At 47.0% G+C, this 26,254-nt stretch overlaps 1 protein-coding gene across 6 annotated transcripts in view; it reads right to left on the reverse strand.

Moving 5' to 3' along the window:
* LOC116997531 (sodium/calcium exchanger 3) overlaps positions 1-26,254 on the reverse strand; it is a 110,377-nt gene that overhangs the window by 15,913 nt on the left and 68,210 nt on the right. For 3 of the 6 annotated variants that reach the window (XM_033062399.1, XM_033062400.1, XM_033062396.1), the window contains exon 3: positions 6,111-6,214. In XM_033062399.1, the coding sequence (XP_032918290.1) occupies positions 6,111-6,214 (104 nt within the window). Of the gene's footprint in view, positions 1-6,110; positions 6,215-7,577; positions 7,685-26,254 lie in introns of all 6 variants that reach the window. The other 3 variants (XM_033062398.1, XM_033062395.2, XM_042779382.1) reach the window with 1 other exon arrangement.

A 26,254-nucleotide genomic window follows, 5' to 3' on the forward strand; every position in this document is an offset into this window, starting at 1 on the left:
CAGATCAGGAATTTCATTACTTCCTGCGTTAACTCCTAAAAGCTTAAAGCAAGAGGAACCAGGCTTGGGATTGATGCAGACCAGCAATCCAGCAATCCTGATGTTCTCAGTGTGTATCTCAGCCTTTTTCTAAACAATCAAATACTTTTCTCTGCTGTTTATCTCACTGAGAGATTTGACTATGCTGCATGCTTTATTCTGGGCTCATTCTTCATTAACATAAATCTTTTCTAATCAGTTTCCCTAAAGACTCGGAGAAGCCACTGTGCAGATAAGAGGATCCTTGTTAAAGGCCTGGGATTTAGAGAGTGGGTTGAAATGAGGGAGGGGAGGATGAATTTTGAGGAGACTCTCAGTCACACAGCAAGGCAGTCATAGGATGCCAAAGGCAAAGAGAACACACTGCCTCCACCCCTGCACACTCAAAGGTGACCAAAAAAGTGACCATACGAAACACAGGCTCACTTCCCCAAAGAGATAATGATCCTCCACCTTCCAGATGTAACTGTCCACAGGCTCTGCCTCCAGATTTGCTCACTGAGGTGAGTAAACTGTTTTCCTAATAGATTGTGAAGAGATGTAAGCATGGGGGATTTTTTAGGCTAAATAAGGCAGAGATTTTGCAGCATTGACCTGAATGCTATTATTGAAGTCAATAGCAAAGCTCTTGCAGACTCCAAGAAACTCCTATCCATCAGGGGAATCAGCAGCATTCAGCCTCATCACAGAGCTGTGAGCAAATTATTAAACCTTGAGGGAATGAGGTAACAGCAATCTAACATTTTTTTGCTATTCTCATCAGCTGATGAAGTGGATGAAGAAGAAATTTTTTACCATCTGTCCACACTTTAGAAATCTGCAGCACAAGGATCAATACAGCTTATCTTAAACAGGTATGGATCTTTGTACCAAGTCAAATAATTTCATCAATATTTTGATATAGATAACTTGATGGATCAATCCAAGCTGGGAATCCTTCCTTCTTTGCATTTTAATCCTTCCTCTGTGACTCCCAGTCACATCCTCCCTCTGGGCACAAAGCTTTTCCATCAGAGGTGCTGACACTTGATTAGAAGGTGATGTCCTGTGAGATTTGTTTGCACTAGTTGACTCTGTTCAGGGAGAGCAGAGAAGTCTTCAGACAAAATCCTCCCAAGCCAGGGCATGCCAACCAGCTGTTAGCAATGTTTTCCAGACATCTGTACTCCCTTTTTCTGCAAAGTCACATCTTGTGAGAGACATGCTTTCTGAAACAAAACTTTGCATGAAGGATGTCAGCCCCTTTTATGAAACATAACCCTCAAGAGTCAGCCTTCAAGCGTCAGTGCTGAGGTTGAATCTTCCACCACTGTGCCATGAGCTGAATTCTCACAAGCTGATTCCCAGTAACCCTCATGTAACATATTTTTCCAAATGCCATTTGCACCATTATCTGCAATCAAGTGAAATCTTCCCAAGTAGCCGAACTTGCCATTCAGGCCATATCAACACCAAGACTAGCCATGATTTAAGCAGAAGAGCAACTTCATCTAGGGAATGCAAAGCAAGTTTTTCTCCTGTAATCCAGGCTGTGGAAAAAGTGTGAAAGCTGATGTGTGAAGAAAGTATTACTTCAAAATCTTGCTGGGACAGCAGCAAAATCCGCGTTCTGGGTTGCGAGCTGACACAATAGCAGAGAGCTGCTGTGAGAGCAGTGGTCAAACCAACAGACAGCACCTCCTCATAAAGGAACCCTTGTAAAAGGTGCTGACAAAAGGATGCCCAGAAATGTGGTTCAGGGTGCAGGGAATTTTCAAAGCCCTGCAGCACCACTCAGTAAACAGGAATTCAGTTTACAAGACTTTGCATATGGAGGAAAGGTGAGACAAGAAGAATTTGAAGATTAATTTCTTAGAAATGGAGAGGACAAAAAAAAGTCAGGAAACCTGGGAAATAGCCAGGAAGATAGAGAAAAGCAATATTTACCATCCTGGCCAAGCAAAGAATGTGAGTATCTCTCTTTGACTTCTTTTTACTCATTCACTTAAATATAACAAGCTTGCAGCAAGCACCATCTTTGCCAGTGCTCCGTGCATCTGATAAGCCACTACTGAGTCAGTACTGGTCGTCATCACAGCCCAGGCTGGCAAGATACCAATCTCAGATCTGTTCTCCTCTCTTTGAATTATTGGAGCACATCAACAAAAAGAGCAGCTATACTAAAATTACTCGATGCGATTTGTTTGGATGATCAAAAAGACTTTGAAAAACACCAGCTGCAGAAAGTGATTGGTGAAAAAGAACAGATAACCTTCGAAACAAAGTAGATATAGCATCTATGTAGCAGAAGTTGGTCAGCTTTCTTTACAGCAAGGGTTAACTGAGTGTCCCAAGGCTGAAAGCAGCATGACTGATGTAACTAGTGTAACTGGGGATGAGCAGTGAGGAGCAGCATCTGCAGATGACGCAAAATATTCCAGTTCAAAGGCTGTATCAGTGGCCGTTCTGCGTTCTGCAAGCCCTGGTCAACCTGAAGACAGGCACTTGTGTCTGGACCACCACAGGAATAGACTTCAGAGTAGAGATGATTTTTCCTCCAGTAAGGTGCCAGCAGGTGCAGAGAGCAAGAGCAGTAAGATGAATTTCATGCTGAGTTCTGGCTCTCACAGAGACCCTCCTGGAGACCCCTGTGCCCCACAGCTCTGATCAAGGCCAAGGACAAGTTCCCTTGACTGGAGGCGACTGCTTTGTACTGGCAGGTGTACAGGACAGCATAGACAGTAATGCAAGCCCTGCTCCCACCTGCCATCCTCCTCCACTGCATGCCTGTCAGGAACCACTGCCATGGAAGCCTGCAGCAGTGTGGGTACCCTCAGGGACAGCACACTAGGTCTCAATAGCACCAGGCTCCAGACCAAGTTCTGCATCCCAAAATAAACCACTCAAACTGCCCCAGGCTGGTTTGACAAGCACATACTACTTCTCCCTGTCATCAGCTCTGCCATCACATCAGCGAACATTCCACCCCTGATTTGATCACTGCCACCTAGTTGTGTCCCTGAGGTAAGCCAGGAGCTGCCCTCTGCATGGAGAGGTCCTGGGCTGGGTGCAGACCTTTGCACAAAGCTCTGGTAGTGCAGGCTCAACTGGCTGTCTCTGCCTGACCCACGCTGCGGATTACTTCCAAACATGACTGCCATTCATCTGAGGTGCCCAATGCCACCCTGCTTCCAGAGGAGCCAGGAGAGGTTCTGAAGGTGCTGTAAATCACTGAGAGCATCCATACTCCTACAATTCCTTAGGCACAGGCCCAGTGTGACACAGCTAAGTGAGAAGTAACAACAAAATGGGGACACACTGTCAAGAAAACCACACCTTTTGCAGCAGTGGGAACAAATGCATGAGTAACCAAAACCCAGAGAGCTTCTACCTGGAAAGCTAATGAGCCTGTGCCCCCAGGGACAGGCAGGAGCTGTGACTCATCACAACAAAACCCAGCAAAGTCTCTGCTAGGTGACTGTATGGGACTGTCCCCATCTGTGGGCACAGGGCAATGGCAGCACCTGCAGGATGCTGGCAGGACCACGTGTGCTGGAGCCAGCACGAGCATCCCTTCCCAAAGGGCACGGCACGTCACACGATGCCCAAGTGTATGTGAGCCCATGCATGGCCCCGGCTGCCTCCTCTCCACCGGGAGCCAGCTGCTCCTGCATGAATTCTGTGAAGCTGCTGGTCACAGCATCCGCTCTTGATCGCTCACAACGCTCTCCACGGGGAAAGCCTCACGTAGCTCCTCATTCTTCATGCCAGGCACAAGGTAGGCTCATCGGAGATGCCGCGAAGTGCAGCACTACAGAGCTGGGGATCTTTCCAGATGTCCTGGATTTAGTGTAGCGACTATGCCACCTTGTGCCAGCAACATTTACAAGTGCAGTTTAATCTCCTGCCTCTTAGATTTTAAAACCATGGTGCTCTCAGTCCGACTTTACTCTAATGAGGCCAAGCAGGGCCCTGGTCTCCTCCTGGCATGGTCCTTTACTTCCTCCAGGCAAAAGAGGGTCTGTCCAAGGGTGTGCCCTCACCTCCTGGCCTGCAGGCTCTGTGCTGCAGATCACTTTAGGCCAGCTCTGACCTCTTCTCTGCCTGTTGCAAATCAGACAATTACACTGACTAGAGCTGATATAGATGTAAATAAGAGATATTGATATGATACAGCAAAATGGCTCTGTAGTCCTAGTAATAATGAGGACATTTTACCACTCCAGGGGCCATTTGGATTTTTTTCAAACACTTGTTCTTATTCAGCCAGGTGCAACATGACCTGTGTAGGAAAAAGAAATGTGGGACTTCATAAAAACAGACCATTTCTGACTCTATATTCTGATTCTGCTCATTGTTTAGAAAAGGATCCAGGATTTGCAGAGAACAGACAGCTGAGAAAAAATTTGCTGTGTTACTCCAAGCTGCCAAGTGCATAAGCAGGAGAAAAACAGGGGCCTGTGATTTTCTTCCTGGACCTGCTGAGATGGAGGTGGGAGACCCATGGATGGGAAGGGACACATGTGGAGAGGAGACCCCAGTGTGGTTCTAGGACTGAAGGCTTTGATCCAGGACCGAACATTTGGCTTCACAATGCCAAGAAGAAATCTGAGCATACTGTGGGTGTAGTAAACAGATACCTACATGGAAGCTGTGGCATTATATAGTTATTTTATATGATGAAAAAAAGTAGTAAAATAACTAGTGGCTACAAGCTGAGGCCAGCCAACTTCTACCTAGAAGCCATGCTCCCATCTTTACTCTGGAGGGCAACTGATTGCTGGGACATACTCCCATGGGACATGGCAAGGTTGATCACTGCTTCTGCTCAAGGGCAGCTGGACTTCAGTGAAAACTGAGGGCCTTTGCTTGACAAAGTGAAACGTGATAACCCTCATTGCCTGTGGGCTGCAGGAAGCAGCTTGACAGTATTAAAATATGGGTCTACATTTTGCAAGTCCACGGATGCTATACTATACTGAAATGCTAACAGAGCCTGTGTCTGTCCTGAACATCCTATGGAGCAGTCTATGGGAGCTTGGATGGGCCAGAGGGCAGCTGCTGTGCTGGTGAGGTAAGAAACAGAAGACACTTCAGCAAGGAAAAGCTGTGCTGTGCAGTGTATGGGCAGTGGCCAGGTGTCCCATCACCGACAGCAGCACCTGAGAGCAGAAATAAGCCTGGGGCACACACATCTGGCTCTACTCTGTAACACGCATCCAGAGAATGGATTTGGATTCCCTTTTGCAAAGTGCCTCTGCTTAAATCTTGGCCCTCCCAGGCCACCCCAAAGCCAGTGAAGTCAGTGGCAAGACTCAGTGAGAAAGGGGTCAAACACATATAGGACAAGGACAAAGATAGATGTAGGCAAGACACAGCCCTAAGTCTGGGTTTATTCCAGCTACGAATCCTGGACTGCTGGGAAATCCTGGGTCTCACTGCTGATGAAGTAGGACCTCACTAGAAATTCACACTCTCTGCATGACAGACTGTGATGTCTGTGACACGTTAAAGGGGTTTTTAAACAGAAGACATGAAGAACCATTAAAAAAAAAAACAGCAAGCCAAGTTACTTCACACCTTCTCTCTTATCCTATGGACTTTTCACTGCACTTCATAGGGACCCAAGAGCACCAAAGCAGTGCCACTGGAGGCAACAGAGGGAAGGACAGGGGGGATACAGGAGGAGCTGAAGGGGGCAGCCATGCATTACACCCTTCTCTTGCCTTTCGCATTCCCCAAAGTCCTGGCAAATAAGCAGGAGCAGGGAGAACAGCAAAGGTGTGCTCAGAACAAAAAACAGATCAAGACAAGGAAGTCCAATCAAAATAACACAGCCTCCAAGACTCAAGCATTGCACAAAAGGAGGATCAGAAGTAAGCTAGGTTCTTACAGGCAGAGATGACACCGAAACAGGGTAAGAGCAAGAATACAAGAGGGCAAAGAGTAAAAGTCGAACCCTCTACAGGAGGAGGAGAAAAGGAGGAAGGGTAAGGAGGAGAAAGAAGGTCATATTTTCTGGATTTGGGGTTTGGATATTGATTCTGATTTTTTAAAATTTTTTTTCATTTTTTTCATAAAGGATCTCACACCTGATATTCCACGTTCCATCCATTGCGGTTCACCAAGGGCAATGAAGAAATTCTCCTGCCTTTCGTATTCCTCCTCATCTACTATCTTAACCCTTATGGTCTTCCTGTAGGGACAACAAGAGAGACAACCGTGTACAGCGGGTCGGCTGGCTGGAGGCGAGGCGGCAGCAGCGGCAGCGGCAGCGTGGGCTCCTGGCACGCGGCCCCTTCCCACCGGGGCGGTGTGCGCTGGCACGCCTGTCGGACACAGCATCCTCGCAGCGGCTCCTTGGAGCGGGCAGTTAGGGGCAGAGGGGGCTGGCAGGGGAGCGAGGAGGGAGGGAAAAGTGGGAGGAGGACCTTGCTGATGGTTAGTGGAAGGCGACTTCTGCAGCGCATTGTTTTGCAGTGTCAGATGGTAATGGAAAGGGTATCTGTTGCCTGAAAAGCACCAGGGACCACCACCCATAGCTACCCACTGTGTTTTAGCTGCAAGACCAATTTCTTCTTGCCATTAATAATAAATACATTAATAGTACCCTCACAATTAATAATAAATCTGCAAGGACTCTGGGCTGGGAACCTGAGGGGAAGAGAGAGACACATTCCCCAGTGGGGTGAGGTAGGTCTCTGCCAGTGTTAAGGAGGATCATGGTTCTAACTTTTATTTTTAAAATGGTACACCTTATTGCTTTTTCTCCTTGATAGTATCTACCTCATCCTCCTGTCCTGTTCCTCAAATGAGGACACAGTCTTCCCAGCAGACGGACAGCTTGGCTGGGACCTCATAGGGGACACAATGGGACAATGCCTCCACGCCTCAAAAGGAAATGCCCAGGGCACTGGAGCACGTCTGGCCTCTTCCCCCTGAGGCCAGCTCATCTGGCTCCCTCCAGTACCCCTGCAAAGCACACAGCTGCTGTGAGCCTCCGGGCAAACCAAAGTGGGCACTAGCTCTTCCTTGCCCTCAGCACGTGCTCCTAGAGCTGCTCTGTGACAACCAGACCAGGGGCTGAACAGACTTTGCCCACTGCTTCTCAGAAGTCACAGAGCTACCTCCCTGTCAGGCCTCAATTCCTGTGTTCTTCCAACACGAGTTTGACTGGAACAATCCACACGACCAGGGCAATGATCTCCTGAGATGCTGGATGCATTTGTAGCCAGCATCTTCCCACTGACACTACAAAATTTGCTTGGGCCCTCCAGAGAGGGTGGCAGAAGGTTCCTCTCAAGTCACCACAGAAATATGGACAAGCAGGACTGCTCTCCATCCTTCTCTCTCTTCCCCCCTCACCACTTTGCCTCTCAGCAGCCCCAGCACCACTCCCCATGCCACCCCATGGTACCATGTGACACGTGTGCGCGCACAGCAGTGTTTAGGGCAGAGCAGTTGGAGACAGAGAGACATCAGAGGAAGAGAAGAGGAGGAAGGAGATGGAAGAGAGGAGGAAAGAACGTTAATGTTAGTCTGCAGGGCCAGTACTACACCTTTCTGTAAACTCATATCCACCATGCGGGGGCTCATCAGCTCAATGAAGAAATTCTTGGTTTTTTCATACTCCTCATCATCAATTACCTTGATGTGAACTGTTTTGCTGTGGACGGAAAAATAATAAGGGTCATAAAGGGGAGAGGGGAACAGAGAAGCAAAAGTCAAGGAAGGATGGAGTTAAATGGGTACATTAGGGAGTCAAAGTTTTCTCACCCACTGAACAAACTCAACATGGCTCTTTGAGGAAGGCTAAAGCCCCCCTTCTTCAAGTGACACTGGCCAATTTTCTGTTAAACCCAAAGGCAGAATGGCAGGCCAAACTACAAAGTGAAGTTAGACAAAAACAATCCCCCAGCAAACCGGCTCAGGGCTCAGCCTGTGGGCAGTGAGGTCTGATGGCCAGCAGAGAAGCAGGCTTCCCTCACCCTGTTCCCCCTGTTCACACACACGTACACACACTCACACACGTACAACAGCAGCCACACAAGCACACACACCCTGCTGGCTCCATGCTGCTGCCTCAGCTTCATTGGCCTGCTCTGAGAAGTGCTGGCTGCTGGAGCAGCTGGGCAGCAGATCCTACGTCTCTCCTCTAGCAAATTTCTTACAAGTTCTTGTACCCTTTTGTAGGAGAAGAAGAGCTCACTGTGCCATACTTTCTTTCACAGAAAATACGTGCCTTATGCAAAGGTTACCTTCCCACTCAAAGAGAACAAGAAAAACAAGTCAAAGACTCTGCCAATGCACTGCCTCCTTTCAGCCAGGCTGCACTGACTGCTGCAAGCTCAAAGTGACCCCTGCACTCCTCTCATTCTCCCAGTGGCTGCAAAGGTTCATGCAGTCCCGTCCCTTGCTCATGACTGAGCAGATCAGTGCTTTGTTTCCAAGCTGGTAACAGCCTCTTAATTACAACACTGCTCATATAACTCCTCTGAATGGGCATCTGCTTGCCATCTTGGGGCTTCTGGACTTCTAGTTGAACCCAATCCCAAGCTGGAACTGCATTTTTTAAATGAAAAGTCAGATCCACATAAAAAGTATTTCCCTTACCTCAAACCAAGTGCCCCAAGAGCAACCAGGCAAGTTGCCCCTCCTGCCAGTGAAAGATCCCCTGCTTCCCACAGCTCTGTACCCACACATGGCCCTGCAGCAACAACCTCCCCTTTCTTCCTCCCCATCCTCAGCTGTCAGATCAGGCCCAGGTGTGTGCTGTGCACAATCAGTCTTGACTGGCAATGGGAAGAAAGAGAAAAGCAGGATGCAATCACAATCACTGGCAATCTGGAAAGACAGATTCAAATTCAAATCTCTGTGTGCCTCAGCCTGTAGCCTTTGGCATCAAATACACCCTGTATATTTGGTCTCACAGTGCTTCAGAGAACAAGCAGTCCAGCCCTGCACCCTGGGGATGCTGTGATCCCCACCCTGGGGATGCTGCCATGGCCAGCAGCCTCTGGAAAATCACCATTTCAGCAGAGAATAGGAGAATCATCACTGCAGCTGGCATTCCTACTGATATCATTAATGACCACAAAATTATGTGGTCATCCTACAATTTGACCCTCAAGTTAAAATTGCTCCTTCACTCCAGTTGTGGAAATTCTGTTCCCTGTGCTGGCTCTTGGTCCCAACCCTTTTTTTCAAATGATGACACACGAGTAGGAGTAGAGTTTGGATAACATCTGCCTATCCATCAGTGCAGGAAAATGCAAGAAAAATCACCTCCAATTCTTCTTTCTGAGCTAAATCAGCTTTATTTTTGCCAGTGCTTGCTCTACCCATACCCTTCATCAATGCCAGCAAGCCTCCTTTCCCTTCTCTAGACTCCCCTTCAATCTCTGCTAATCCAGCCTGAAAGATTTTAAAAGGTATATCTTTGGTGCAAATATTGCTGCTCTGCTAAGACTTCATCATGACCAATTTTTGTTGCATTTTTGTTGGAGATGTTGAATTTGGCTTTTGAACCAGATGCTATCTGGGCCCCTGATACTTTGCAAAGCTTGTTCAATTTGCTGAGTTAAACCTACAGCTGATTCATAGCTCTGATCTTTTCCTTGCTCATTACTACAAAACAGAAGGTGGGATTTTCAAAAGCAGCCAGTACTTCCTGGCTTTAAAAAATCCTTTTCATAAGAACCATTGCTTATGGTTTTCCATTCTAGAAGCTTCAAAATACTTGGTATTGCTGCAAAAAAATTGGAAAAAACATCACAGACCCTGTTTCCTGGGGGTCAGCTTATGTACTGTGACAAAGCTTTTCTAAGGCTTTGTACAGTTAATATTGTGCACCAAACCATTTGAGTTTGCTTTCATACAACCTTCCTTCCTTCCTTCCTTCCTGGAACTCTATATGCCCTACTAAGTAGTTCCACAGCGCTGAGACTTCCTTAGTCTTTTTTATTTTATGTAAAAAAACCCAAAACAGTTAAAAAAGGAGAAAGAAGAGTTGCTGGAGATCCCTAGAGGCCAGAGTGGCAAAGTGCTGGCTTTGCAAAAGCAGGTCCCCTCGAGTCAGGAACACAAACCTTCTGGGCTCCTAGACCAGCTCAAACTGGACCATTACCACACACTCAAGCATCAAGTGGCTTTTCCAAAAAGAGAGTCTGAATTTGGAGGACAATTCAGTAACTTCCTGGTTTCCTCCTTTGCTACAAGCTTTTAAGGAGAAAAGAACCTTTTACCCACTCTGAAACAATAGGTGAAGGACAGACCAAAGCATCAGGCCAAAGCCACAGATGCCCTGCATGGACACAGGCTGGGCTTGCACCCCCTCTCCCCATCTGACTGAATCCCAAAGGAGGTGGTGTCCAACCTCTTGAGCTTGCTAAGAGGTGGTGAGTGCCCAGCAGGTCCTCCACCCCATTAACACCTTGGGGACACAGTAGGAGCCCAGAGGTGATGATTGGGGACCCAGGTGGGGTGGGATGGGGGCGATGGGAGCCAAACTGCAGCCACTGCCAGCTCTTGCACCAGGGTCAGTATGCTGCCAGATCTCCTGCACAAGGAGGAAAGGAGCAGGGCAGAGGTTGGCAAGGACTGTGCAGTGACACGGGGAGGCGGGTGAGGGCTCACTGACCCAGTGCCACACAATGGGGAGCAGTTAACCTTTCCCTGGGATTTTGGGGCAGAGGAAAGAGCAGCATCCCTGCTCCCAGGCTGCTCTCTGCAGCTGCACAGATGAGGGCACAGTGCTGGGTTTGCTCCCTTGAGGGGAAGTGCCCTTCTCTTGGCTGGCTGCTCCCGTGACTGTCACCACAGAAAGGTCAGTGCTGACCGAGGGGGGTTGTGCTGGCCCATCAGGCCACCCCTCCCAGTCCACTGTGGCTGGTGAGGGCTGCCCTTTCCCCTGCTCTGCAGCTTCCTTACCTCTGTGAGCATTTCTCTCATCTCCAGCCTATGAAAGCAACCATAAATACAGCTGCATCCTGAGCTGTCATAAACTGTCTGGAGGCCAAAACACAGATTGCTCCCACACAATCTCATCTCTCACCTACAGCCACACTGAGAGCTGCCTCCTCAGAAGGCATGAAGAGTGGAGGAGATGGATGGAGAGAAGGGCTGAAGTGTAACACTGCCCCAGGAAGACATCACGTTAATGTGAGAGATGTGACAGAAGGACACCGAGAGGCAGAGAGCGTGTGGGAGAGGAGGCCTGGGAACATTTTGCTGCAAGAACATCATGACAGCTTCTTGAAATTAATGGAGGCAGAGGCGGGCACGAGAGGGGCTGGCCGTGCAGCAGCCCTGATGGGCATGCTCACCATGATGGGGAGCAAGGAATCTGAAGCCTACCTTGCTCAGCCGAGCAGCTTTCGTTCCCCAGCCTCTGGCAACTTCGCATGGGGAAAGGAGGACACTTTCCAGCCTTCCCCATCATCTCTGACAGTTTCACTGGGGCCAAAACACACCTCAGACAGCTCAAAAGCACACAACAACACAGACCATCCTGGCAGCAAGGAGCCACTCCGCAAAACACAAAGCCCCACTGCCAGCACCAAGCCACAGCACAGTCCAATCTCCACACCTGCATGAGTACTGTGATGGGAAGGGCTCTTTAATTCAGGGCTGGGTGCAGCTTTCAGCAGACTGAGCAATGCTTTCAATTTGGCCTGTGACACAGGAGGGCAAGCCAAAAGCCAGCACTCCCAGGGAACACCTGGCCATACAGAAGTCAGGATAGCTGCTCACTTTTCTCTAAGGTCATTGCAAGCTGCCACCCAACAGCCTTCAGATGAATGCAGTCCAGGTTCTGCTTTCAACATACACTTAGAAACAACCACTGGTTTTAAAAGTCAGGGTTGGAAAAGCTCCTCTGGGGAGCAACATTAAGAATGAGATTTTCCTGAGTAAGCAACAGAAGATGAAATGAATAGACATCGATCTTCTCCTAAAGGATATTGTGCACACGACGTTGCTAAATTCCCCATCTGGGAAGTAGAGAGGATAATCTATAAAATCATTTTATTTGACAACACGTCCACTTCAACACATAAGGCAACAACTGAACGATTATTTGATTAATGTGCTAGAAAATACTGAGTATCTCTTTGTGTGGACATTCTCATTTGCAGGAATTATTGCTGAGAAGGTTAAGAGGATGTGTCTGTGTGGGTCTGTGTGACTTTGGAATATGAAACAACTCTAAAAACAGTGCAAGTCAGAAGATGTCACACAGTGTATGCCACTGAAACAGGCAGGGCTGTGCAAGGGCACAGTTTAGAGTTCCTGGTGAGACACTATTAGCTAGGATGAAAAGCAGCCAGGACAGCAAGGTAAACATCCCTGCAGCAGTGAGACATACCAGGAGATGTTTAGTAACTCATTAATGTGAATCACTAGTACGTACACCTTGGGTCAAGCCATTGTGTTTTTGACACATCTTGATATACCCAAACTTTCAGCTGATTTGCTGTGGGGGCAGGTTCCTGCAGCGTGAAGTTTAAAACATGTGCTACCAGTCTGACTGTTGCCCAGAGCTCTGCACTGGTTTGGGATTTCACTGTGAAGCTACAGATAGGGTCCAGCTACTATGCTAGAAGATCTCACAAAACAGTCACAGAATCATAGAATATGCGGAGTGGGAAGGGACCCACCAGGCTCATCAAGTTCAACTGCTGGCCCTGGGCAGGATCCCCCAACAATCACACCATGTGCCTGAGAGCATTGTCCAAATGCTTCTTGAACTCTGCCAGGCTGGTGCTGTGACCACTTCCCAGGGGAGCCTGTTTCAGTGCCCAGCCACCCTTTGGGTGAAAGAACTTTTTCCTGACATCCAACCTAGATCTCCCCTGACTCAGTTTCATGTTTTTTCCTCAAGTCCTGCCACTGACAAGAGTGAAGAGATCAGTACCTGATGCTTCCCCTCATGAGGATGCTGAAGACCACAGTGAGGTCTACCCCAGTCTCCTGCAGGCTGAGCAGACCAAATGACTTCAGCCACTCCTCACGTGGCATCTCCTCCAGACCCCTCCCCATTCTCACAGCCCTCCCTCAGACACTCTCTAGTTCCTTAGTGCCTTTTTTATATTGTGGTGCCCAAAACTGCACAGAGGACTGGAGATGAGGCCACCCAGTGAAGAGCAGAGCAGGACAATCGCCTGCTTTGACTGGCTGGCAATGCTGCATGCTTGAGGCAAACCAGAAGGCATTAAATAAGGTTATAAACAGTGGGGATCTGTTTTTGCCCAATTCACTAGGAGGTGGATATTTAACACAGCAATGTGACAGCACTCACAGGAAAGGTGAAGAAGCCAGCAAAAGAAGCCTAATTTGATGCTCATGGTCATATGAAGTTGTGCATCACTAACCCAGAGTAACAAACTGAGCAATTTTGAAGCAAAGAATTATGCTGTCACATACGCAGAAAAAGACAGGAAGTGTTTGAAGGGCAGAATCATTAAATCCAAAAGCAAACTCACTAAACTCACCAAGGAGATGCTGAGTGATCTTAATTTCAAGAGAAAATCATGGTAATTTAAGAACCAATCCAGATTATGACCAAGACAGGCAGGTTGCACTTTGGTCTTAAGATCATGTTTATGAAAGATTTTTTGATTACCATGGAGATTATGGCGGGGAGGGGTGGGGGACAGGTTTTCAAGCATTCAGCTGCAGCCACTGGCAAAGGTCACAGTTTGTTCTAGCAGAAAGGCCACAACTGAAGGTGCCTCTAAGGTCAGATCAGATGTTGGTACCAATTAACTAAGCAAGTGCCAATAAATTAGATGAACTGTCAAAACACAGTTTTGAGCAGATCACTGATGTGCACGTTGCCGATGTCTGAGCTACAGAAGAGCTGGTTCTGGTGCAGAAGCTAGAGACAAGCCATGGCAGGCCATTTCCAAGAACTGGCTGTGTTGTCCATGAGGACCTTGGAAGAGCAGCTGTACAAGAATTACCCTACTTTGTGTAGCAAGCACATGGGGGACAACCTCAACAGCTTCACTACCAGCCATTCTGCTATAAAGTAGATTGTCAGAAACCATCCCTAGAAAATGAGTTTTTTCTCTTCTGTGTTTTCTCTTTTGTTGTCAAGTAAGTTTATGGGATAACCAGATGGTAACTAATTATTTTTTAATCAAAATCATCTGATAAATTATTGTAAGAAACTATCATCATATCATAAAAATAAGGTTCTTGGCAGCGCTAATCACTATATGATCTATGCATTTCTCCTGTCAAGCCTGAAGCCATACAAGCAAGTCAGTTGATACTTCCATACTTTAGTTTCTATATCCATACACTGCCCGTGATCCTTATTTCTCAGAGGGACTTGACAGGGGCCAGTCCCTACTCGCTTTGTACTCCTAATGTGGAAGATGTTACAGTGACACAACCAGAAAGAAGGTAAGAGAAGAGAGCAGAGAGAGCTTGAAGTGGTGGTGGAAGTATTACTTTTTCATATGAATATCAACTTATTCTCGCTTCATCTGATGTGGCTCCCATTTGAAGGAGCTGTGCACTTCTGTAGAGCACCTCCTCTTCCTCACTGAAGTCTATTTACATCAAGAGGGAACTAAAAGACCTCAGAAAATATGTCTGCAAACAACTATCATCCTGCCTCTGGGTAGAGCCATTCCCACCAAGCCATTGCTGACAAGCAGGTGTTGCCCACCTGCTTTCTAAAACCCACATTACAAAAATTATTTTCTGGATGATCTTTCCCATATTTCAACTGTACCCCTAGAAACTCCTTTGTAATGTCCACCCAGACTGACAAGGCAGGAGAGGGAAGAAACCTTTGGCACTGCCCCCTGGAGTGGCTCCCTGAGTTCCTGCTGTTCCTCCCACACAGGCAGAGTCTGAGACCAGCCCAGGAGAGCCAGAGTCCTTCTGCAAGCCTCGATCCCTGCCACACATGCAGCACACGAGGGATCTCTGCTCCACTCCAGCAAGGGCCAGGGCCAGAAACATCCAGCTCTGCTACAGCAGCTAACAGGGAGGGGGAAAGGCTCACTGGAGAAGACACCACGCAAAAAGTAGCTCTAACCCGAGGTGGAGACAATGACCCCAGTCCACAGCCTCGTGCGACCCTTCATGCCCGCCCTGGGACAGCGTGGGACAATGTGCACACCACCAGAGCTCAGGGGCTCTGCCTGGCTGGCTGGCAGCACTGTAGTTTGTTCACATCACACCAGATCTCCTACGGCATAAAGGAGGAAATATTGACACAGAAGCATCTTCCTTTTGTGTATTCCTCACGTAATCTTGGCTAATTAGTAAATTGGCTCATGCTTCAATTAGAACTATTGAAAATGCTTTAGTAGCTGACACATGATAATTAAAGGGACATAGCCAAGACTATGGGCTGTATTTAGTCTTTACTTGTATAAGAAAACTTCAAATTGTTACCAGTAAAAGATTTATAGTGATAGCCATTAAAAAACAAACAAACAAACAACAACAACAACAAAAACCACCTAATTTTAAAAAAACAGATTTAAAAATTGCCTGTTATGGTTTCTCCATCCCACATGACAACACTAAAGGGGTTTCTTTGTCTTTCTGGTCACCTTCATTTTACAACTTGTGCCTGTTTTGTGCACAGCAGCCCAGACCTCACTTCCCACTGCCACCCAAGACTGCCAAGAGACGTGAAATGCTGCCAAATTCACATGACAATGTTTCACACTTACTTTATACCAATGCAAATAACTGTACCAGCAATGAGAAATCAGAGCTGCTAAGTTGCAAGTGAGCCCATTAAGTACTTCCATGCCATGCAAAAAAATCCTTAAGTGCCTGATATGCTATTCAGGGCAACTCAAGAGATGTGGTATATCCATGTATCAGCCACGGGAATCACCACTGGAGCTAGTGAAGGGCAAATCCACTCCACTCTCAAGTCTCACACTCAACTTGGAATCCCTGAAGCACCAAAAAATGCTCCATGAGCTTCCATAATGCAGTCAGCCCTGCCAGATAAGACATCCAAAGCACTCTATATTTCACTTTGTTCAAGCATGACAAAATGCTCTAATATTCAGGGTTCTTCAAGGAAAGATGACACAGTTTGCTTTTAAGAATTTCTGCACAAAAGGGAAAATCAGAGTTTGTTAAACCCCCCCTTGTCTCAGCTGAGTCCATGTTGCTGACCAGCTGAGCTATTTAAGTTAGGTTGTACAAGCATAATAGCCCAGCTCCACAGGTTTTCTTTTCCTTATTCAGTTTAATGAAGCTACTTGGGTTCGAATATTGAAGCTGTGTGTACAGACACACGCAAGTCCTTGTCTGGCCTGCTCCAAGTCAGCTTCTGCTTGCTGACCCTATGAGACTTGAGCTTCAGGGCCAGGGGAGAGCAGACAAAATTTCAACAGCCTGTGGAGCTATTTGTTGAGGTCTGTACAATAAGTACATGTCTTGTACAAGCCATAATTCAACTTGGCAGCCCATGAAACCAGACAGTTGAGGTGGGTATCAGCCTGGTGTAGGTGCAAAGCAGAGTCAGGGCCCTGGGCACAGACATTTCTCCCCCCCCTACCCTGGGCAAGTTCCCAGGGGAACAGCTTCACTGAGGCGATTCTGTGCCTTTTTCCTCTTAGAAAGGAATTTCAGAAGGAGCAAAATTTCAACCAAAACCATACTGTGGAGAGGGAGGAAGGAAGGAATGGAGGGACAGAAGGAGGAAGAGAGGAAGAGAAGAGCAGGAAGGAAGGCAGGAAGGACATTAACTCTTTACTAAAAGTCTTTGAATTTTACTGTTTCCATCTGAGTCTGATGCACCACAATAAACACCTAGGATAGAAAATGCATCATGGGTATCAGTGGGGGAAAAAAAAAGAAGTACTAGACATCTTTTGTTTGCTCTAGAGAATGGTTCCAAAGCTTGACAGGGTGGAGGACTGGGAATGCCCTGGGCAGGACAGGGTAGGCTGGACTACCTCAAAGTACCTCTTGAGATGTCCTGAGCAAACACAAAATGGGGATACAGCTGGAAGTGACCCCCTGTCCCAATATAATGCTCCTGAATTCCACCTGCAAGACAGATGCTCTTCATTGGCTGGTATTGGCAGATCAGTGCTTCAAGCTGTCGCCCCTGGTTTTAGACTTTTTGCTGAAGGCATGTAGATTTGGAAGCTATATTTAGATGTCTTCTCTATTCTTCAGCAACAGAGTTGCCATGGAGATACTGGTGAGGATGAGAAGGTGGGGACAGAGGGGGAGAGGAAGTTGAGGAATGAGAAATACTAGATTCAAAACAACTCTCACCAGCCTGGGAAGGCTTTAAATTCCTCCTAGGGCAAAAACTGCTGGAGCTTGTTAGCTGAAATGAGCCCCTGGCATTGCCTGACCGTGTGACCCTGCCATGCATTGCTCAATGCTTTGTCATGGCAGGTTTGAACAGAGACAAGGGGCTGGCTTTCAAGCACTGCTCCTTTGGGAGACTGTGGGTCCCTTGACCTGAGCTTGCCAAAAACAGAACTCTGGGAACTCCATGAATGTCTTGCTGTGGCCATGCTGCTTCCCAAGCTCATGCTGACTCCATAGCTGGTCAGCTCCTGCCATAGCTGGGGTGGCTTTGTCTCTGCTGCCAACAGTAGAGGTGGATGGAGACTTGCAGCTGGAGACAGAGACGCTCAAGTCTACCCAGAAATGTTGGAATTTTAGAAATTGAGAATTTTAGATTTTTTGTATTGATATGGGCAGTGACTGACATGAGCAGGGACATGCTGGCACAGTGGGGGTGAACAACCCAGCACAGGAGCCAGGCTGTGGTGGGAGTGAAGGTGGACTACAGGCAGGGATTACAGGTCCTTGATCTCTGCCTGCCAGGCACATCCACATTCCCTGGGCTGACACCAGCTGCAGGCACAGATAGATGTGCAGATTCATACCTACTACTTACAACACTGCTCTTCCCAGCAGAGACAACATAGGTGAGACTAAGAGCTCCTCCTAAAATGGCTGTTCAAGATCACTGTCCCAAAATTATTACACTGCTGATGTCCAGGTGTTAGAAAGATAAATTACTTGTTAATAGAATTTTCTTGCTAAAAAGTTTAGGGCTTGACATGCTTCAGTGATCTCAGACCTAGGGGGAGGCTAACAAAGCTTGAGGAGAAGCATGTACTACTGATAGTGGACACATAGAATACAGGATTTCCAGGCCACAAGGACATTTGGCAGAAATCCCAAGATAAGGAAGATACTAATAAAGCCAACTCAGCAACTGTGCTGAAATTTGCTCTGACTGGGCAAAAGGTCATTTTGACAAGAGGAGATTGCGACCATCACTCATGAAATACTGACTAAGAAAATGATGGACTCAAAAGAAGAGGAAGACTGAGCATGTGGACTAACTAGCATGAGAAGGGATGAAAAGCTGGTAGAGCAGAGAACTGAAATAATTTAACCAATAGATGATAGAATACTAATTAGTAAGAGCACTATGGAACTTGTAGCCAATGAACATTAATGCCTTTGTTTGCTAAAACATATCAATAGTGATAAGTTTTGATAGTCTGAGTGCTAACTTTGTGGATTTGTCATCCAAAACACCTTTCTGCACAGAACTGCAAATCAGTCAAATACCTCAACTCTGTGTGTCGATCAGCCTCTTACATCCCACATGAAAGAACCTGTTTTGGGATGACAATGGCAATGAAATTCAGCTTTTCAAGAAAGGTCAGGATAGTCCCCCCAGTCCCCAGCATGGAAGCTGGCTTATCTCAACACCCCACTCTTTCCTGGCTCCTGCACGTGCCAGCATCCCCAGATTTCAGTACTCAAAGCACATCAAAAAGAGCGGAGAGCAAAGCCAACTTTGCCATCACAAACGCCTCCGGACAGCAGCGTCGGCAGTGGCCGTGTGCCCTCCCTCAGCCTGCTCCTCGCACACACCCACGCAGCAGTGCTTCCAGCTCTGCGGGACAGCACTCAGCCCTGCGCTGGACTTGCACTACAGCCAAAGCAGCAAGGCAGCAATCTGTAGGAAATTAATGAGCTGCAAACAACGCTGTGCAGCTGCCAGCCTGGAACGAGCTCGCTCTGCACACTGCAGATACAATTATTATATATGAACAAAAGGAGCTGTAGCCGGAGCTGGGGTGCTTTGGCTCTGGTCACAGGCTTCTTGTGACCAAGATAAGGGGCAACACAATGAATTACCACAGCCAAATCAAAGTTGCATATCCAATCATTTACATAGAGCCAAGATACTGCATCTTTATCCAAGGCTCTGTGCATATCCAAGGCTCTGCACAGTTCTCTTCTGTAGCACTGAAAATAGGGCAAAGGATACCCAGTTACACCATTTCATTTTGCTCTTTGGGGCTGTTTTTCTGTTTCTTACAGAATAAAAACACACTAGGAAAACCAAACAGGGCCATTTTCTAATTTCCAGGATCTCATGCCTTGGGAGAAGCTCAGATTCTCAGAAGGAGGCTAGCCCTGCTGGGCTTTTACTTTCAGAATCCAAAGCTTTGCACCATTAAAATCCCACCCCCTTATTCATAAACTGAACAAAAATAATGTCATCAGCCAGCTTTGCAGTGAACCAGAGTGACTCAGAAGGGTTAAATCTGGGAGCAGTGCAACCCTCAAGCCTTGATAAATGACCCAGCTTCAGTTCACAGAGAGATGGGCTGTGCACTGCCTGCCTGCCTTGCCACAGCCTGGCTCAGCCAGACAGGAGTGCTGCACACAGGCAGGACCCCACCAAATGGACCAAACACACCACAGCCTGCACAGCACTCACCCACCCACCCATGCAGGTCTCCCATAGATTCACAGAATCACAGAATGGCCTGGGTTGGAAGAGACCTTAAGGATCATCCAGTTCCAACCTTCCTGCTGTGCACAGGGACACCTTTCACTAGACCAGGCTGCTCAGAGCTCTACTCTGGCCTAAATACCTCCAGGGATGGGGCATCCACAAGTTCTCTGGGCAACCTGTTCCAGTGTCTCACCGCCCTCACAGCAAAGAGTTTCCTCCTAATGTCTTACTCTAAACCTCTTCTCTTTCAGTTTGAATCCATTTGCCCTTGTCCTGTCACTCTGTGCTCTTGTAAAAAGTCTCTCATCTTTCTTGTAGGTTCCCTTCAGGTACTGGTACTGGAAGGCCACCATTAGGTCACCCCAAACCTTCTCTTTTTAGGATGAACAATCCCAGTTCTCTCAGCCTTTCCTCACAGCAGAGATGCTCTATCCCTCTCATCATTATCCTCACTCCAACAGGTCCTTCTCCTTTGTGCTGCAGACTCCAGAGCTGGATGCAGCCCTGCAGGTGGGGTCTCACAGAGCAGAGGGGCAGAATCCCCTCCCTGGCCTTGCTGCCCACTCTGCTCTGGGTACAAATGGCTCTCTGGGCTGGGGGTGCACATTGCCCCTAATGCACCAGCATCCCTCAGTCCTTGGCAGGACTGCTCTCAATCTGGTTTTGGCTAAGCAGCTAAATGACCCACATGAGAGATAGCTTAAACTCCTTCTGGGGTCCCTGGCTGACAAGCAAAAATCTCCTCCTGTTTTCTCTACCTTGTGGCGTGAGTTAGTACCAAGGCCCTTCACTGATCCTAAAAATTTAGCCTACCCTCATTCCAACATGCCCCTCAACTCCTGCTCTTGTTCTTGCTGTCTAAGCCCTCCCACTACAACACTTTCAACACCTCAGACCTTAATAAATTATGCTCTGTCTTCTCCCTTCCAAGTTTTCATAACACCACTGAACAACTGTATGACTTGACTGGTCCTGTCAAAGACCAGCCGCAATCCTGATGCCCTCTGGCACATATCAAACACAACTAAATGTTGGGTTTGCAGGCAGGTCTCACGTACTTGTCTCCATCTGCAGCTGGAACTGCAACTAATAAGGAAAAATCATTCTCAGCCCTGGTCTGACACTTAGCTTGGTGATAGGGGCAGCACCCTTCACCCCAGCATCAGTAAACATGTCCTCAGGGGTTCAGCAATGTGATACAACTGCTCTGAAGTCTAAAACCTCATAAAGAACTCTAGGATGAACCCCTTGTGATGTCAGAGGAAGGGCTGTTGTTTATTGGGCTCCCTCTTTGCCCTCCCAGCCCATTTATTTTAAAAATGTAATGCCACGACTCAATCAGGAGTTTTGCCCATTATGGGACCTAGAAAACTTTTTAGGACTTGAAATCCCAAGACAAAGATCTTCTGAAGAGAAAGGAAATGGTGCACCTAAGGTTTTTTTGAGCTAGTTTTGATTTTTTTCTGAAAGGAGATCCCATCCCAGCTCTCTGCCCAGCCAGAACATAATTGAGCTGCAATGCCATTGGTGCCTGAGCATCGTTTCTTCCCTGCTCCAGCCTCTGCTTTCTTCCAGCTCGTTTCACATGTGCCCTGCAGTGAGTGTCAGTGCTCTTACAAGGAAACTGCTATACGCCAGGGAGACTGTCAGGAGCAGGAGCCTTCTGCTCTGTCTGTTTACCAGGGTGTCTGTCTGTGTTTATCAGTGGCTTATCCTATTTTTCAGAAGCTGTCCCTTGCTCCTTGCCATCACATTGCCCCATGCTTCCTTTGCCACCCTAGAAACGCAATGGACCAAAATATATGCTGAGAAATAAACCACACATGTTAAAAGCCCTTCAAACTGATGCCAATCAGCCACAAACCAGACCTGAACGTGCACTTCATTCATCTGAGGTTCTCCTCTGGCTTCTCACCTGTGAATAAGACTGTACTTATCTTTGCTCTCCAGAAGCAGAGCTGAAGCAGAGAGGATATCAAAGACTTGCTTGGCTTCACAGGCAGCAATCAGGTGGAGCAGATGGGAATGAAACACACAAGTGAGATTCCCTCCCACTGCTGGCTCCCCAGGCACTTGCCTGGCCTTCCTGCCACCAGGGAACCCCCCTCGCACCCAGGGCTGCTGCTGGAGGGGCACTGGCTCTGGGCTCAGCACAGCAGCAATTTCTGTCCATCTGCAGATCACTGCTGAAGGGCCCAACGAGGAGTGCCCTGGGCCCTCCTGGTACCCATGTGTGCCCTCCTGGTACCCATGTGTGCCCTCCTGGGCCAGTGGGTGCTGCCAAGCAGGAGCTTACCACTCTGGGTCTTTGAAAGCAGTCAGGCTCTGACAAAGGAAATCACTTAGGGCTTTCTGAAAAAGTCCACTTTCACTTGAGCTGCACGAGACTCACAATCACAATACTCAATCAGGAGAAATGAGGCTGCCTGAGCAAAACATCACTTAGCCTAATCTCATGGCAAGACTGAAGGTGAGTTGCATCTCCTGAAACTGTAAAGGAGTCCCTGTGAACCCCTGCAAATCTGTTTCAGGTCCTAATGTTGAGAAAGGTCTGTGGAGCCAGCCTTGAAGCTGGAAACAACTCCCCATGAAGGACTTAGAGATGGTCTACAGCCAGAAACAGCCTGCAGCAGCAAAAGCTGGCTCTGTCAAGCACACTTGCCTGCAGACAACCTGGTCATATCCCACTTCCAACAAATTAGAAAAAATTCAGGGTTTGGTGGTTTGATTTTTTTGAGGTTGTCATTTTCTTTTTTGGTTTTGTTATTAAAGATTTATTTACCAGTTGGTGCTTCCTGCAGAGACAGGCATTTGGAGACCTGCAACTGGAAAAGGACAAAAAAGGCTACTAATGATATTGCCATCTCTTTAAAAAGCTATGATAGTAACAGTCCCTAGTAGCCCTTGGAGCTTCACATATGACTCTGCTCTGACAGAGTGTGACTGTACAGGACAGCAGCATTGGGCTCTGTTTAATTTTAGCCCAACTGCTCCAGATCAAATTTTCACAGCCTCCAACGAAAGACATGGCTTTTATTAGAGGCAAGAGTTATTCGTTTACAGTCGAGCTGGACTCCTTCCTTCTCATGCCTCAGCACAAATAATAACAGTTATGCAGGCTAAACAACGCTCTCCTGGCCATCTGTGAGACCCACTGAAGACTGAAAGATTGCCCAGGTGCAATTCAGGATAAAAATCTGATTTTTGGAACATTTAGCACTGCTGGGATTCAGTGCTGAGAGAGAGAGGGCCTAGCTCTATGCTTTGAGTCAAGAAAGCCTGCTAGTGCAGAGATGCTAAAGCTTATTTTTTGTCTTCTACTTTCAGCAACTCTGATTTGAAATAATGAGGAATTAACATGTGGGGCAGCTTGGAAGTTTTCTTAGATTTCTTTTTTTTTAGAGGTTTTTTGTTTTGTTTTGTTTTGCTTTTGGGGTTTTTTTGGTGTGTGTTTTATGTTGCTTTTACAGCATGAGCAGATTTCAAATCGTTCAGTGTCATGTATTTGTCAAACAGGGCAATAGGCTCAAATCCAGTCCTTCCAAAAATGGATTTAGGCAACATTGCACCCAAGATTGGATTCACCCTGAGCATCTCTGACACCATCTAGCTCTATTTTCTTCTTCTGGGGGCTGTGCACTTAGATGTGGCATTGTTTTCCTCAAAATGTACATGGCTAGGAGTGCAGTGCTGTTCTTCAGCTGAGCTCTGATGTGTTTCTTCCTACCCCTCCAGGTGTTAAGGTTTTGCTCAAGTCAAGAGAGATTTATTATCTTTAGCCTAATCTAAAGAGAGCCTCATTCTCTGGAGCCCCTGGCAGAACTATGCCACCACCCTAAAGCTTGCTTGGCCATTAAGCCAAACTCCGTGTGCTGCATCTTCCCCGTGCCCACCTCTAGCAACACCGGAGGCTGCCAAAGGCTGCCTGGCCTGAGAGAGCTTTCCTGAACAGGACATGTCTTTTGGCTGCTGGTGGTTCCTGGCAGACTTCCATCAAGGCAAGATACAAGGCACATCCCAGTCCCATCCCGCCCCCCTTATGCAACCACCGCCGGCTAAAAATACAGCCGCAGCCCCTGCAGCCCCGGCCAGGCGAGATGCAGATTTAATGAGGCTTCCATGGCAACGGGCTTCACTTCGGCAGGGACCGGGATGCAGGGGACAGGGATGCTTGGGGAGAGAGGTGCTCCTGGGCTGGGGGAAAGCTGCACAGCTAAAAGCTTGTGGCGGTGGGGTTTGAGGGATTTTTCCTTGCTGATATTAATAAAATTGCGGAGTGTTTGGTTCAGTTAACTGCAGTCAAAGAGGCAGGCTGTGTAGTATTTTTAACAGACAAACCTGGACCTATTTCTGCCAAGAGAATAAATATTTACTAGTCAGCCTTAATTAAACTCTATCGCCCACCAGGCAAAAATGTTAAAACAGGGATAAATCAAGGAAGGTGTTTCAGTCTACAAGTGCTATAAACAATTTTCTCAGGAAAAAGTGGGTTTCTCATAGAGTTGACAAAATGTAGCCATAAAACTGGCCAGTACAGTCAGGAGACCTGGAGACAGCTAAGGTCACAGAGGAAGTGGTATTGGTTTATGTTTCATGGGTATGTCTTGTCTTCTGTGCCAGTGCAGGGAGCAGAGGAGGGGGGGACCCAGTAAAATTCAACACTGTTGATGAAAAATCTGGGATAAAAAACCGTAGCAAGCATGGCTTTTCAAAGAATAAAACTAAGATTTTATTGCCTCCTATCCTCCGTACTGATCCTCCTACACTGTGTACAAGAGTAAGGATGTATGCTAGCCAAAAAAATACTTTGGTATGCATAGCTCTAAGTGCTAGAGTAGCAGCTGGTGTCCTGTGGCTCACAGGTGTTTATGGATCCATGGATTATTTTTGTGAAATGTGGAAAATACCTTGGACAAGACAGCCTATTACTAGTCAGATTAGATTTGCTATTCAGAAGGTGACACCTTTGCTGGAGTGTCACAGACCAAAGTCTCTGTTTCCATTATAAAGACAAAATATTTTTTTCAAAATGCAGATTCTTTCCCCCACCCAGGAATTTCTTCTTATTACCTTCACACAGTGATATTCCTCCTTGTCCTGTGACACACACAACTTCCTATCTAAGGACTAATAAGAATAAAAGTAGCTAAAAAAATAAAGATAAATAGTAACATCTTCACTTCAGTCATGAGAAATTGAGGCATGATAAAATATCATGGGAAAAAGGAATTTCCAACTTCTGTTCAAATCTACATATCTGTCACTAGGAACTTATAAATCAAGGTCCTCAGAATTGCTGCTTCTTATTGAAAATTCTGGCAAAATCAGGTGCCTCTAAATGAAAGTACTCCTAAAAAAAACCAAGCAACCCAGCCAGGCACCCAAACATGGTTTGAACCCAGTCTATATGAATATTAAAATCCAAAACCCTGTTTTCTACTTCTTTCTGGTCAGGTCCTTGTATTCAGGCATCCTTCAACTCAAAGCAATTTTCCCAGTCCCCTTCTCTCTAGAACAAGCCATTCCTGTTGACATGAAAAGTCATCACTTGGAGGCACTGAACCCTTATATAAGCTGATTTTGTATACATTAGCTCCCATCTGTTACGTCTCTCCTGCTAAACCAGGTTCATGTCCTGCTATAAGCCTACCAAAACATGAGAGCCATTTCACAAACTGCAATAGAAAATTATCTCTCTGCCCCACGGAAAGGGTCTGCTTCTAGGATGAAACATGGCGTGTGTTAAACTACACACAGCACTAAAACGGTTGCCACAAATTAGGATGTCAACAGCACCAGGAAAATTTAAGGGACCCATGCAGAAATCTGCCCACAGCTGCTTGCTAAGGCAGAGACATCTCCAGCACTGCAGCAGCCCCAGTCCTGACCATCTGTGGTCATAAAGCTGGAACGAAAATATTATCTGTTCAGGTGTCCTCCTTTCTTCCTTCCTGCTCCTCACAACACAAGGCTGCTAGGTTGTCACCTCACCATCAGTCTTTCCCCGAGCTGCACACCGAGGGCTTGGCAAGATCTCCCCTCCTCTGTGGAACCATGGCCCATGCCAATTCAGTACAGCTGGCCATTGGAGCTCATTCTGGTCTCTGTGCCATCTCCTCTTTGCAAAGCTGATGGATGCACAGGTTACACCATACCAACCTGCTCTCTCAGGATATTGTAGTCTGAACCTCAGTGGTCACGTGTCAAGATTTTTCTCCTTTCCCTGGAGAGCTCTATTAAAAATAACTTTTGACATGAAATAGGCCTGGACAGTCATTTTGTCTTGTACAGCAATGCAGTTCAAATCCCAATCTCATTGCCTCACTGAGTTCTGAAATAAATGAGCAGACATCAAAGTTGTATACTCCCTTCCCTGCATTGACAGATGACAGTGCAAAGGAGGAGCTAGTACAGCGTCTTCTTGATCAAAGGAGGTGCCTGCGATGCAGGAGCACAGCA

Source organism: Catharus ustulatus, chromosome 6 (genome assembly GCF_009819885.2).
Source record: "Catharus ustulatus isolate bCatUst1 chromosome 6, bCatUst1.pri.v2, whole genome shotgun sequence".
NCBI lineage: Eukaryota > Metazoa > Chordata > Aves > Passeriformes > Turdidae > Catharus > Catharus ustulatus.